At 39.5% G+C, this 15,728-nt stretch overlaps 1 protein-coding gene across 1 annotated transcript; it reads right to left on the reverse strand.

Annotated features, from left to right (window-relative positions):
• Window positions 1-13,552: 13,552 nt before the first annotated feature.
• On the reverse strand, window positions 13,553-15,430 carry LOC113768942. The gene is made up of 5 exons (XM_027313441.1): window positions 15,305-15,430; window positions 14,980-15,247; window positions 14,587-14,865; window positions 14,203-14,433; window positions 13,553-14,076 (listed from the first exon to the last, which is right to left on the reverse strand). Exons 1-5 carry the CDS (start codon window positions 15,428-15,430, stop codon window positions 13,553-13,555), a joined length of 1,428 nt encoding a protein of 475 aa, XP_027169242.1.
• Window positions 15,431-15,728: the final 298 nt, after the last annotated feature.

Here is a 15,728-nt window from a genome sequence, read left to right on the forward strand (position 1 = left end):
GACCACTGAACGATTGTAAATACCACACCGATTCGGGTGGGAGGTACCTCTCGAGTCGTCTCAGTACCTTAAACCTCTGAACGATAGCAAGTGCCACACCGATTCGGGTGGGAGATACCTCTCGAATCGTCTCAGAACCATTAAGCATTCTAAGTCGATTGGAGCGGTGTCTCATCGACCTCTGAACGATAGCTAGTACTACACCAATTTGGTGGGAGGTACCTCTCGAATCGTCTCAGACCTATAAGCTGAGCGATAGTAAGTACCACACCGATTTGGGTGGGAGGTGCCTCTCGAGTCATCTCAGAAACATAAATGGAAAACGTAAAGTGCTATGAATTTAATTATCTACCCAGGTGATGGGTGTCGTCACTAGAAGGTATTGAATTGAACTTGGGGCAAAGTAAACAAAGATTTAGCTCCTGAGAGCTCCTACATCCTACTCAAGGGGGTTTATTATAAATTGTGAATTTCTTAAATATTATAGTTTTCACTATTGTGTAAGTGCAATTGCTATTGAATTACTTGTCTTGCACGTTTTCTTGGCCTCATGAGCGTCCACTCACCTCGTTAGATTTGTTTTTCCTTAACAGGAGCTGAAATGGGAGGAATTCTGGAGAAACTTACTTGATGCTTCACTTGATTAGAATTGTGAATGTATTTGTTTAGAAATTGATTTTGGAAGCTGTATATTTTGGGAATGTAAAGTAATTTGGTAGATTATGATGTAAGACTTGAACGTTTATCGAGGAATTGACCTTCCTTTATCTTTTCCATTTTTAGTATCGATTGGTTATTATTGAGTGGAAATTGAATTAGTACCGAGTCCTGGCGAGAGTTGGGCAGGCGTTCCGCCGATACCCTTGGGTTTGCCCTTGGGAGAAGTGGGGCCGTCACAGGGAGGAATTAGCCAAGTGTTGTATTCATACTTTGAACAACTTAATCAAGTGTCAACTGGTGGTAATAAAGGAAAAATTCATTCCAGTCCCTCGTTGATTGAAGAGCCACATATGAATGAGTTGCAGCCGAGCCATGAACATGACCTAGATAAAGAAAATCAACACTCAAGTGCAATGAGTGAACAATGGGCCGAGAAGAATGGAGTGGGAAAAGGTAAGAATAATTTGGCCTTAGTGAAGAGTAAGGAGGAAGAGTTGGCCATGTTTGTAAAAGTTGAAATGGTGAACGCTGTGTTTTCTAACCGGCTAACATGTGTTTTATTTAGTATCTCCTCTTTTGTGCAGATTAAACAAAGTCAAGTAGGGTTGGTCATGGCATGTTCCATTCCGAAGTCACTTGGACACTTTGCGAGTTTCCATGGAGTTTGTCTTCGAGGAGCTAAATCTCTTTGGTATCAATTCATGGAACGATGTCAATTCAAACCTATCCACACCATCGGAGGATTGATTCAAGCTCATCTTAAAAGAGGAATTCCAGATTTTACTTTTTGTTCTTTACCTATGGTTCATTCATCATTTTTGCCTTATTTTGAGCATGTTACTAGTACTAATTCTTGTCGTTCTTATGTAGATTGTGATAAGAAGTGTAGAGAACCAGCACTAAATTCTCAAGTTGAATCATTGGTGGAAGGAATATTGAAGTGTCAAAGGGAGTTTTCACATTTAAATCTTGTTCTACACCTTCTTACCATTTAGCTAATGATGTCCCATTGCTTCTTTATCCAATTTCTGGTTCGAAACAAGCTGAAACTTATTTCGTTTTTGTAGGTAGTAACGCTGTCCAAAATTTTCCAGCTTTGACTAAAGAGTTGCAACCTGATTTCATGCTTGTTCCAGCTACATGTTTGTGATCTTTCATGCATATTCACACGTCCAAAAGTGGGTCACCACGAGCTCATTTTATCAACTCCAACTTGCGTAAATTCATGTGATTCGTATGGAGTGAGCGTCACTTCATTGCTGCCACTTATGTTGGGTGATGATGCACACAAGTGTGTCAATCAAGATCCGAATGTTGTTCTTACCTAGCTGGTTCATGCTTCTACGGATATGCAACATGATTGGTTCATTGTTCTATCTCCAGATGGGCAAGTTGTGTCAAATCAGCAACAACTAGTGTCGAATTATACTACCTTGCACAACCAGATTCGGGATTTTTCTAGCTTCAATGAGCATCATTATGAAGATCCTTATCTTGTGCATGTGAATAGTAAGCTGTTGCATAGTTTTATACCTATGACTACTAACTATGTGATTTATTGTGTAGGTGACAATATGACAATCCATGCCCGAAGGCTGATTAGAGAGTTTTGGATTGCAACCTGGAATTTTCACAAGCCTTACACAAGCTTTTTCCTACCCTGGTGCATGTCCTTGTTTGAGAGCCTCATGAAGCTGACCAAACGACATTTAACTTGGCTCGTGACCCTTCATTTATTTCCAACGTCACTGTCCTCTAAGCGTACCATTGATTTGTGGACAAGTAGCTTTCAAGAGGAGGGGAATGATGCAAACATGAAGAACCAGTGCCCTTCCAAAAGAGTTGCAATCTGTCCAATTTACTTTGGTCACGATCCTCCAGCTTATTGAGTCAAATGAAGAGTAGTTTCATTAGTAATTTTCGTAGCTATTGAAGTTGTTTGTTTAGGGTTGTTAAGCAACAGTTTATTTGTCATTTATCTTGCTATTTTAGTTGTTAATTTTATCTTAATAATTCGGCTAGCATTATCCTTGTTTTAACAGAGTTCTAGTCATTTGTTTTAAGGTTTAGCTGAATCCAAATAACTTTGCGGTTTTGAGTCCATGTAAGGCTATAAATAGCCAAGTTTTTCCCAATGTTTTTAGTTAATGAGAATTTTAAAGAAATTATGTGAGTTTATTCACTTTCTCTCTCCAAGAGAGCCTTTCTTGAATACTTGAGATTCTTGAGAGTATTCAATTGAACTTATCAATCAAGTATCCACCTTGATTGTGGCATTCGTCTACCTTACAAATTTGGTTCGTTATGGGTTGAGACAGTATCAATATTGTTCGTGACTTCTAGGGTTAATTACGGTCAAGTTTTTCGCTGCCAAACCTTAGGTATTAGTCGTCTAGATCCGGGGCATGCGAATACGGGTTTCATCTTCGACGGGGTCGTATCACTTTAAGGCTAAAAGACAGCAGGGTATACCACTGCCTTGCCTACCAGAAATTTCAGCAATGAAACAAGCATAATCATGAGGTTTTCACCTTCCAAAATTCACAGTTTTCACTCAAGTTCAATACACAAAAGTCTTAACTAGTGTTTGGAACAAGATTTGGCCTCTTAAAACATAAAATTCAAAGACAACTAGAAAGTGCCAATTGAATAATATCCAAGTGCAATCTAGGCTATAATTCAAGTAAGTTATGAATATGAAAAGAAAACACTTGGATTCAAAAGGTGCAAGAAACCAAAAGAGGAAAATTATATATATATATAACTCATGAAGTTTAGCAAGACATACGTGAGACATACGCACCAATATTAGAAGAAACAACTAATCTTGAGTCTAAAATTGGGCAAACGAAACTAAAGAGCTTGATAGAAGAACCATTACCTTTCCTCTTACTTTACACACGGTTTTGTCAAAATTTCAACTTAGACACCACCATCAAAGTGAACTCAAACAATCACATGTAACTTAAGTCCAAACCAATCCAAAATCACCCCTCCAGCATCACTTATTTCACAAGAAAGGAAATAAATAAAATTTCAGCAGCACTTCCCCTTATTTTCTTAACTTTTCCATCCAAACTCAACACCTATATTCATCTCAATCCAACCTCTATTACAACTACAAGTTATAGGCTATAAAGTACACTTGTTTAAGGCCACAAAACCATCCAAAATAGCCAATTTATCTAGCTCAAAATCAACCACAACAAAGCTGAAATTTGAAACCCTAAACTGAAATTTTCAACTACAAGCTGAAATTTCACATAATCAAGCCAAAATAACTTATAAAAGCAAGAAAATTCACATGGCAAAGCTACTAGATCATAGACAAACTCAAACCATCATGTCATGGCTGAAATTTCTCACTTAAAACTGGAATTTTCCAACCACCACTTAGACCATGAAAATTTTCATGTAAACTACCAAAATCAATCTCTAAATCTACTCATATTCAAGTAATAAAAGAGAAGATGGCTTCTTAATATGGTTACCTTGAAACCCTAAGAAGAAATGGAAGCCAAGTGTTTCTTTCTCCAAAATCTCTTTACCAAAGCCCTTAATCCTTCCAAAGGGTCAACTTTTATGGAGTAGATTGCAAGTTTATGGTGAAAACTCAAGGATTTAAGCAAGAATTTGAGGTTGAAGATGAAGTCTCTCTCCCTCTTTTCCTCTCATGAATTTCGGTCAAGGGAAGGTGGAAGATGATAGGAGTTTGGTCAAGTTTTTGTTAATAAAAGGTTGAGAAAGGTATTAGTCAAAGTCAAAGGTCCAAGGCTTTTGTGACAAGTGGCTTTCTATGGTTAATCTGTGATGCCCCCACCTCTCACTAGGGCGAACCTTAGGATATCAGCGGAACACCTGTCCAACTCTCGTCAGGACTCACGCACTCATTCAAGCTTAATAAAGGATTACAAATTAACCATCGACTTAATTAAGAAGTACTTCAAATATACAAGCTCGAAACTCCCAAGCATACCATTTATGATTACAAACCACAAAATCCAAGTATGCAAAATTTACACTTTAATGGTCTCCAATAACATACAAAAGTATCCTAGCTTCAACTAAGTCGCTAGTCTAGGAACTCCAATTTCTACCTCCAAAGCCTTTTAAGGAAGAACAAACTTAAAGGGATGACCTAATGCTCAGTGAAGCCAAGAAAACAAGCAAGCAAGCAAGCACGTGAAACCAATTAATCGAATAGCATGCTTAAAAGCAACTTAAAACATGACATTTCATTTAAGTGTAGAAGAAGGAATTAACACACAAGGAGGATACAGGAGCTCTCAGGAGCTATTTTCACGTCTCGACCGCTTCAAGCCATCTGGGATTGACTCTCCATCAACTCAAGTACTAACATGACCATAGTGCTCCACTTACTTCCTTCATCCAACATAACACCCTCTCGGATTCGGAACCAAACACGCACGAAAGGGCAATACTACTCGACTATGCCAAACAATGTCTCAAAAGATCAAGTTTTATGATTTCCCACGGTTCACCAAGCTTCTCGACCTAGCCCATGCCGGCTCGAGTTACAAGGTTAACCAATGGGATTTGGGCGTCCCCACGAGTATGAGTGGTCGATGAGACAATGCTCATATCGACACCAAGTCACACACAAGCACGAGTATAATTGTGAGTACAAGCAAGTCAATTATCAAGTCAAACAAAAAAGGACGAGTGAGATAAAGTACACACTCGCCTCGAAAAATTTAATTCACATAATCAACAAGAAGTGATCCAAGTTGTAGACACCAAAATTTTAACTTTGTTTATTCTATTTATTTTATTTATTTAGTTGATTTGGTTTTAATTTTTGCTTATCTTATTTTTATTTCTGTTAAGAAAATTATTTTATTTTTATTAATTAATTCATTGAAAAAAAAAAGAAAAGAAAAATCATCAATCAAACACAAAATTTTTTTAGCATTTTATTTTATCTTTTATTCCTGATTTTGTTCATTTTATTCAATTTTACTTAAAATGTTATTTTTGTTTATGTTATTTTCTTTTTTTTATTAAGTAATTGATTTTAAAAAAAAAGGGGGAAGTCACGTGGTTTTCTTTTTCGGACAATAACGAAAAATTGCAACAGGCCATTTTTGGCGTCTCATTTCACTCATTTTTGTGGTTTTCTTTTTTCCAAACATTTACCATCTCATGCCCCAAGCGGATCATAGTACAAGCAGCTTATCCAATGGTTTACAAATCACCATGAAGAATCAATTCAGCGGCACCATCGGATGTTAGGGCTAAGAGATCTTTGGTAGCTATAAAAGGAAAGCTAAGGAGTGCGTGAAAAAAAAAGATCTGATGACGGCTGAAGGAAAGAGCTGAGAAGGGAGTGTGACGGCTAGGGAGATAGTTTTGGGGGACGGCTGGAAAGAGTTGAGGAGAATCAGAAGGAGTTGGCAGCTGAGTGAGAGGAAGGTGACGGCCGGGAGGAAAAAAAAGAGCGAGGGAGAGAGGATGCTGAGCGTGGGAGTGAATGGAGAGTGAGAGATAGGAAGGCTATGGCGGAGGATAAAGCTGGAAGAAGAGTTTTTTCTGGGCAAGGAAACCAAACAAGGAGAAGCGGCTGCGGGAGACAAGGAGAACAAATTCTTCATCTTTTGGTCACATCAAGGCTTTGGTTAAAAGCTAAAGGTAGCGTTTCTTCACTTTGGAGCTGCTTATGAGTTGCTGGGCTATGTTAGAATGCTGAAAGTTTTTGCCTTTACACCTGTTTTCGTCCTCCATGCGGGTCTTATTTGCAAATCTGGTTGGAGCGGAACTCCGTGAGTCTGTTTGGGTTTAGGGAAAGAAGAAGGGTTGTAATCCATGGGTGTGTTAAACAAGGTTTCTTTTTGTTTGTCGCCTGATTAAGTTTCGCTGATTCTTGATGAAATTCCATTAGGATTTCCGTTGTTTTATGCTTTTTTCGGTTTACGGTTAATGCATGATTTTGGCCTGGATTTGGAGGGACAGAGACTTGTTTTTTTATGAGGGTATTTGATGAATCCATGAAGCTTTCATTTGATGTTGGTGGCTGATCTTTGTGCGTTTGAACAAGCCAGTCCAGAAAATGGCATAAAACTTTGGGCATTTCTGATCGATGTTTCCTCCTTGCTATTTACGTGTAGTAATGCTTCATTGTTTTTTTTTTCCTTTGTTTTTTTTCCCTTCCATATTATTCTTAGTATCTTGTTTGCTGTCTCGGTTGGGCTTTGGAATATTTTCTCGAAGTTCTGAGTCAGGGGTCAGTGCATGTTTATATCACCTTGCATTGTTACCGAACTTCAGTTGGGATTGGGTGAAGCCGTTCTATTGCCTTGCTGCATTTCATGTTCAGGAACGTTGTTGGATCTTCCCTCTCCCCTTCATCCCAAGTTTTTTGTGCTGGAATAAGTTAAGATTTTGTATTAAGGCTTTTCTAGGTTGATACATTAGAGTTTAGAGGAGCCGAGAGTCACTCTCGGTCATGTTGCAGCTCGGTGAACAGATTTCCCCTTCTCTTGGGTTGCTGAAGTTTTTTGGTTTGCTTAACTTTTGGGATTTGTTTGTTATTTCTGGGGTGCATTTGTCTTTCCTCTTGCTTTGGGTTTAGTTTGGTGTGATGGGTGGAAATGGTTTCCTTTTAAAAAAAAATTGTTTCTTTTCCAAACCAGAAACTAGCAAGGGAATTGCGGTTTTGATGTGCCTTGTTTGCTTTCTCTCGTATTCTGTTATGCTCGAACCAAGTTTAAAGCCACATGTCTTTGTTTTACGGTTTGGATGCATTTATCTACTTCATTACAATGATTTGATTGTGTATAAATCACCTTGCTCATGATAAAATGAATAGCGCTGATCCTGGTTGCTTGAATAAGAAATTGAGAAAGTTGCAGCAGCTTTTGTTCTTCAAATGTTAGCATGTTTTTCCAGATCATTTTGTTGCATTTCTTGAGTTCGAAAGCCTACTAGATCTTCCCCCTACCTTTGTTTACAAGTCTTTGCATTTTGGGTTTGAATGAGTGAGGATGTGTTTGAGTCATTTGCAGGAATGTTATTTTCGGTCGAATGAGTAAGAAGTAGCAGAACACTCTTTCGGTTGCAAAAGCTCATTCTTTGCATGAAACTTGCATGAAATTCTTCTAAGATTTGCCTTATTAAGAGGTGTTTAGACATGTTTAAATTAGAGTTAGTTCAAAGCTTTGGTTTGCCGAAGGTTTATGGATGGAGCTTGCGGCTGGAAATTGTAGTTTTTTGTTGCAGAAGCATGTCTCCTTCGTTGATTTGCATGGATCTTGCATGAGAAAGGTTTCAAAAAATTGCAAATCCACCCCACATATTCCTCATCATGTTACAAAGGCCCAATTATGTTCTAATTCCTTGCAATTAGGTCCTAAAGTGATTGCATTTTGAACCATTACTTGACCTTTTCATTACTTATGGACCTTTGAAGTTCCCAAAATATTCTAATTGGATTTGAATGATTGGTTAATGCTTCCAATTGGGTCCTTATTTAGTGAACAATGTGACAGCCCCACCTCTCCCTAGGGCAAACCCTAAGGTATCAGCGGACTGCCTGCCCAGCTCTCGCAGGGGCTCAGTCGATCAAAGAACTAACAAGTCAAAATAACTGGTGAAATAACTTCAAATCAAAGCGTACAAACCCTAATGGCATATAAACATCAAGCCAACTTTCCAAACTTAAAATGGCAAGCTAAAAGTCACACTTACCACTCCATACTACAATTATATAACATAAGTCAAACTTATGAATTCAAACTTACAAAAGTCAAAAGTAAAGTCGTCTTAACAAAAGGGTTACAAGTTCAAGCAAAATAAAGCTAAGAAAGCGCTCGACCGTTAGTCCATCCCTGATCTGTTAAGGAAAACAAAGGGAGTGGGGTGAATTAAAGCTCAGTGAGGTTCCAAGTAAAACAAGTAAACACATAACCAAATAAAGGCATAAAATAACCAACTAAATACTGCATAGTACAATGACCAATTTAATCACATTTCAATTCAAGGATACGGGTGGCTTCCAAAAGCCAAAACCCCTTGAGCTTGATCATACCAGGGTCCGTTGACTCTCCGTCAACGTTTGTATTTAAAGAATATACGGTCCGTAGAACACCACCTTCCACAATCCCCGTCCACCAATCAACCCCCTACCGGGCCCGCACACCACAAACAGTATTTTGGTAATACTTGAGTATACCTATTTCCAGTGTTTAGTAAACAGTCCCCAAGGTTTGTCAACTTTCTCGACCAAGCCCTTGCTGGCTCGATACGTCCGACTCACCAATGAGGTTAGGTACCCAAACAGTAGCAGTGGTTGATGAGATATCACCCAAACAACTCAAACACAGACATACACAGAGATATCACCTCTCATAATAACAGTATACAGAGCTTCAGTGGAAAACAAGGGAGATCGAGTGCGATAAAGTATACACTCGCCTCCATTTTATCAAAACAATATTTGGCTCCAACAGTTATCAGTCAAGTATTTCAAATATTCAAATATTTCACATAATAGGTAGTAGGTAGTGAAACACTCACCTGTCAAGCCAAGCAGTAGTTAAACGTCAAGTGTCTCGGTTACGACCACCTTCGTTTCCCACTCCTAGGGCAACGAGTGAAAACCGTTAACAATTAGATTCATTTCTCACTCAATCGTAGGCTCATTAAGAGACCAAGTGAGTGGTTAAAGTCACACAATTCATCATGCAAATTTGGCCCAAAAGGCAGTAAAAGTTCATGAGAAAACAAGTTCAATAAGTACATGAAAGTTGGGCAAAAGAAAAGCTTCATTCTAGGTTAAATCGTTCTTCGCGCATAAAACAGTCGTGCCCGCGCAGTCTTGGTAAAACGGCTATATCTCACTGTAGGAAGGTTGGAATTAGGTGCCATCAGTGGCGTTGGAAACTAGACTCGAAGGGATTTCCAACAATATGAATTACACACTCTAGTTCATCTCCTATCAGTACCAGTAGCTCGGACAATTTGGCTGTTTTTCCAACCCTGGATCAGCCGTAACCGCAAGCAAAACTACATTGGTTCTTGGTGCTATCTTCATTTGTTTTAGTCCAAATTCAACCAAATCAGTCCTCAAATGTTCATATACAGGGGGTCACATCACCTAGGACCATTGGAGTTCAAAATATAACGCATCAACATGAAATAAATAACCATAGCAGCCTAGCCTTCAAGAAAACCAAACCAGTCCACTATATAGACCAAACCACTACTTTCCTTACTCAAATTTCATTCCAATTCACACATGAGCTTAACCATTCTCTAGCCAAGTTCCTTAGGCATGATTAAGGTGTAAATAAACCACAAAAATCAAGATGAAACCCCTTCTTCTCATGCCGGTCAGCCAAGAGGATGAAAACAGTCCACAATTTTCTTTATTCATCCAACCTTCATCCTCAAATGATTTTCACTTAAACCGCATATCAAGTGTTAAATCTAACTCAAAAGAGGTTTAAACACATGTAAATACATCATAAACAACCATGAACAAAGGTTAGGCATTTCATCAAACACTTGGTAGGCATACTAACAAGCTTAACTACTACTTGTTTAATTCAAGGAAATAACTCCGAATATCAACCAAAACAACTTGTATTTCACCATGAAAACTTAAAGTAGATGATATAACATCAAAACCCCCAAATTTAAAGGTTATTTACCTCTCTTACAAGTTGCTTAGGTCACCAAACAATCCACCAAGATGGAAGCTTCAAGCTTGGATCAACCACTAGGAATGAAGGGAAGTTTCTCAACCCACTCAAGATCTTACTCTTTTGATTTTTGCTCTTGATTTACTAAGGTTAGAAAGCAAGGAAAATGGAGTTTCTCTCTTCCTCTCTAAGCTTCATGAATTTCGGCCAAGCTATGGGAAAGAAAGCTTCAAGATGGTTTAAATTATCTACTAACTCTTGGTCAAACAAGATCCATGGCTAGGGTTTTGCCACTTGTCCCCATACTTGTCCAATCCTCCCTTAATCTTTGACTAAGGATATACTAACCTTTCCAAATATACCAATAATTCTTTAACACCTCTAATCCTACATGTAAAGTCTCTACCACTAATATAAGGACACTTGGTAGAATATAAGTGGTAGAAAAATATAACTATCTCAAGAAAATTGTTTTAATTGAAATAAGAGGAATGTAATGTATGGAAATTGTTATAACACATAAGGAATATAATGTAAGGGCATAAAATAAATGGTCTAGATCTTAGAATAAAACATGTAGTTAAGGAAAATTTTGGTTTTAAAGTGAGGGTTCTCTCACTCTCTCCCCCTTAAAGAATTTCGTCCTCGAAATTCTCACCTTGATCATTGAATAACTGGATATTTGGTACGAATGTCTTCCTCCACTTCCCAGGTCAATTCCTCTACCTCATGATTTCTCCACAAGACCTTTACCAAGGGTATTTGTTTAGTTCTCAACTCCTTCACCTTTCGATCCAAGATTTGCACAGGCCTTTCCTCGTAAGTTAAAGATTCATCAATGTCAATCTCCTCTGGCTTCAGTATGTGAGTAGGATCTGGATGATACTTCTTCAACATAGAAATGTGAAATACTTTGTCTCCAACTTCAAATTCCAAATTCTTTCGTCGGTTATCGGCGTAGCTCTTCTGTCGACTTTGAGCCGTCTGAAACCTTTGTCGTATCACCTTTACCTTTTCATAGGCATTCTCAATCCATGGTACGGTTATTGGATCTAACACCTTTCGTTCCCCTACTTCCTCCCAAAATATTGGTGACTGACACTTTCTTCCATAGAGGGCTTCATACGGTGCCATTTGTATGGAGGAGTGATAGCTATTGTTATATGCAAATTCAACTAATGCCACGTATTGACCCCAACTTCCACCAAAGTCTAAAATACATGTCCTTAACATGTCCTCGAGTATTTGAATAGTTCTCTCCGATTGTCTGTCAGTTTGAGGATGATAAGTAGTACTAAAGTTCAACTTGGTTCTCAAGGCTCCTTGTAATTGTTGCCAGAAACGAGACACAAACCGTGGATCTCTATCGGAAACAATGCTTACAGGGATTCCATGAAATCTCACAATCTCATCCAGGTACAGTTGGGTCAATTTCTCCAAAGAGTATTTCATATTTATGGGTAAGAAATGAGCGGACTAAGTCAACCTATCTACTATTACCCAAACGGCATCATGCCCTTTTGGTGTGCGGGGTAATCCCGACACAAAATCCATGGTGATATTCTCCCATTTCCATTCAGGGATTTAAAGAGGTTGTAGAAGACCTGAGGGTTTCTGATGTTCAGCTTTCACTTGTTGGCACACCAAACATTTTTAAACAAACTGACCAATTTCCTTCTTCATTTTATCCCACCAATACAGCCTTCTCAAATCTTGGTACATTTTACTACTTCCAGGATGTACTGTATACTTGGATCGATGCGCCTCTTCTAAAATATCTGCCTTTATCATTTCATCCTGTGGTACCACTATCCGATCACAAAATTTCAAGATACCCTCGGAACTCACGTTAAAGTCTTGTAACTCCCTTTTTTGCACTTTTTCTGTCCACTTTTGCACCATCTGGTCATTCTTTTGAGCCTCTTTAATTCGGTCCAACAAATCAGATCTTACTGTAATAGTGCAAAAAATCACCCTCTGTCGGTCTAATCGCGGGTTCCATTCACTCACCTCTTCCGACAAATTCCATTCCTTAACCATTAATCCAGCTACTTGCACTTGTCGACTTAAAGCATCCGCTACAACATTGGCCTTGCCTGGGTGGTAATTAATTGTACAGTCATAATCTTCAAGAAATTCTACCCACCGACGCTGCATCAAATTTAACTCCTTCTGAGAGAATAGATATTTCAAACTCTTATGGTCAGTATACACTTCAAAAGTCACTCCATACAAGTAATGCCTCCACTTCTTTAATGCAAAAACCACAGCGGCCAATTCTAAGTCGTGAGTGAGGTAATTTCGCTCATGGGATTTTAACTTCCTCGAGGCATAGGCAATTACACTCCTATTTTGCATTAGAACACATCCCAAACCTTCCCTTGAGGCATCCGTATATACAGTGAAACTATCCCTCCCATTAGATAAAGCTAAAACAGGTGCCGACGTTAACCTTTTTTCAACTCCCGAAAACTAGCTTCACACTTAGAATTCCAGACAAAGTGACCATGCTTCTTGGTCAGGTCGATTAAAGGACCGGCTAACTTGGAGAAATCTTTGATGAACCGTCGGTAATAACCAGCTAAACCTAGAAAACTACGGACCTCAATTGGGGTTTCCGGTCGTTTCCACTCAAATACGGCCTCTACTTTCACTGGATCCACAGAAATGCCATCTTTAGATATTATGTGCCCTAGAAAAGAAATTTGCTCCAACCAAAATTCGCACTTGCTAAACTTGGCATATAACCGATGTTCTCTTAGAGTCTGCAAAACTATCCTCAAATGCCGTTCGTGATCCTCTCGAGTCTTAGAATATACCAAAATATCATCGATAAATACTACAACAAACTGATCCAAGTAGGGTTTAAAGACTCAATGCATCAAATCCATAAATGCGGCAGGAGCATTCGTTAAACCAAAAGGCATCACTACAAATTCAAAATGACCATATTTGGAATTAAAGGCAGTCTTCGGTATATCCTCTTGCCTAATTCGTAACTGGTAATAACCTTGCCTCAAGTCCAACTTAGAGAAAACTACTGCCCCTTGCAGTTGGTCGAACAACTCGTCAATGTGTTGCAAAAGATACTTATTTTTTACCGTAACATCATTTAAGCCACGATAGTCAATACATAGTCTCAAACTACCGTCCTTCTTTTTAACAAATAACACAGGCGCTCCCCAAGGTGACTCACTTTCTCGAATAAACCCTCATTCTAACAGATCTTGTAACTACAGTTTCAATTCCTTAATCTCGGCGGGGGCCATTCGGTATGGTGTTTTTGCAATGGGAGCAGTTCCAGGTACCAAATCGATCTTAAATTCTATCTCCCTTTCGGGTGGTATGGACATCAACTCGTCGGGAAAAACATTAGGAAATTCATTCACTACTAAGACATCCTCCAGTTTCACCTTATCTCCAGGAGTATTAATTAAGAAGGCTAAGTATCCTTGCGCCCTTTTACTCGACAACTTTCTGGCTCGAATTCCCGAGACAAGTGCAGACGAGGCTAACTTACCTCTTACATCAAATTTAAGAGTTACCTCACATGGTATCGAGAATTCCACCACCTTAGTTTTACAATTCAGTTGTGCATTATATCGGGCCAACAAATCCATACCTATAATCACGTCGTACCCCTTAAGATCTAAACTTATCAAGTCTCCCACCAATTTCCGTTCTCCTACCCGAATCTCACAGTTTCTATAAATCATATTGGTAATTAAACTCTGATCTCCAGTAGGTGTTTTAACTTCTAAATCATAGGGCAATTTAACAGAACTCACATCAATACCTCACATAAAGGCAAGATTCATAAAAGAATGGGTTGCCCTAGGGTCAATTGAAAGTTTAGCTAAGCGGTGGAATACAGGAATCGTACCTTCTACCACTTCAGAGGACTCAGGAGCTCGCTGATAGTCCAAAGCAAAAACCCTAGCCGAGGATTTTGGTCTACTCCCACTAGTCGTTGATTGCTTAGGGTTTGACTTCTCCGGCTGAGCACATCCGTTTCCCTCACGGTTCTTAACAGGACATCCAGCAAGCTGATGTTCGAAACTACCACAACGGAGGCACTTCCTCAGTTTTCGCCAGCAAGCGTCCTTGATATGGCCTGGCTTACCACAATATTCACAACTTGCATGAGTAGTAGGTGCAGGAACTCCTTGGGAGATAGTCCTCTGTTGTCCCTGTCCCCTTCCACTTTGAGTTCCTTTAGATGGAGCTCCTCCTCTCGGTGTCCCAGCAGTTCAGGTTCCACCCGCACCTCTTCCAAACTTAAGAGGTGGCACATTCTGATCACCTCGCCCAGGCGCACTACTAGATGTACAACGCCTCTTAGCTTGAAAGGTCCGAACTTGAAATCGGGCCTGCTCCACGCGTTGAGCCTTTTCGAGAGCATCCTTAAAAGTGTCGATTTGAGCAGCATCTAAATCCTTTTGAATTTCCACATTCAATCTTTGTACAAATCGCCTTATGCGCTTTTGTTCACTAACCACCAATTCTGGAGCAAACTTGGAGAGTCGAGTGAACTGAGTTTCATATTCTGCAACACTTGAAGTACCTTGACGCAGCTTGATAAACTCGTCCTCCCTTTTCTACTGGATTAAGGGCGGGAGGAATTTCTCATTAAATTCTCTAATAAAGTTAAGCCAAGTACGGGGAGTTTGCTCCCTATCCCACTTTGTCCGTACTACGTTCCACCAGGAACGGGCTGCGCCTTCTAGCTGGAAAACGGTGAAAGTAACTTGCTTCTCTTCAGTGTAATGTAATGCGGCGAATATATCCTCCATTCGCTGGAACCAATTCTCGGCAACTTCGGGTTCAGGTCCTCCAAGAAATTTTGGAGGAGCAAACTTTTGGAATCGCTCTAAGGCCCTATCCTCACCTACTTCAGGGTCCCTTTGTTGGTTACCAGGTACTTGACCCTACTGGTCAACCAAGCGGGCCAGTAAATCAGTCATTCGATTGATAGCCGTAGCTACCTGGTCCCCTCCATCTCCTCGGGGTCCTTGGTTCTGATTCGCCACAGAACCTTGTTCCTCTCCTTGGTCTTGGACTAGTCTGGATTCTCGCCCACTGCCCCGAGCACGTCTTTGTCTAGTCTCCATTATCACTCACTGGCCTAGTGCCCATGTATAGCAACTAACAGGGTAAGCAAATATGGGTATACAATAGATGCTTATTCATATTTAAAAGTCAATAAGAAATTGAATCGGAGTCACAATAAACGAGTGAAAATGCAAAGCAGTTAAAAGCCAATGTCGAAATAGAGTCAAAGTAAAAGCCAAAGTCAAAGTCAAAGGTCAAAGTCAACAGTCAAAGGTCAAAGGTCAAAGGTCAAAGTCAACAGTCAAAAGTCAAAATATTATCCATTAAAAGGCTCATAGCAGTCATTTACAAGGTAAC

Source organism: Coffea eugenioides, chromosome 4, assembly GCF_003713205.1.
Source record: "Coffea eugenioides isolate CCC68of chromosome 4, Ceug_1.0, whole genome shotgun sequence".
Lineage (NCBI taxonomy): Eukaryota > Viridiplantae > Streptophyta > Magnoliopsida > Gentianales > Rubiaceae > Coffea > Coffea eugenioides.

Coding starts and splice junctions, on each gene's coding strand:
- LOC113768942 (XM_027313441.1), bottom strand. CDS start 15,430: ATGGAGACTAGACAAAGACGTGCTCGGGGCAGTGGGCGAGAATCCAGA. Junction 15,248..15,304: donor GAGGAGATGGAGGGGACCAG/GTAGCTACGGCT, acceptor GTTGACCAGTAG/GGTCAAGTACCTGGTAACCA. Junction 14,077..14,202: donor GTCCTCTGAAGTGGTAGAAG/GTACGATTCCTG, acceptor CCTATGATTTAG/AAGTTAAAACACCTACTGGA.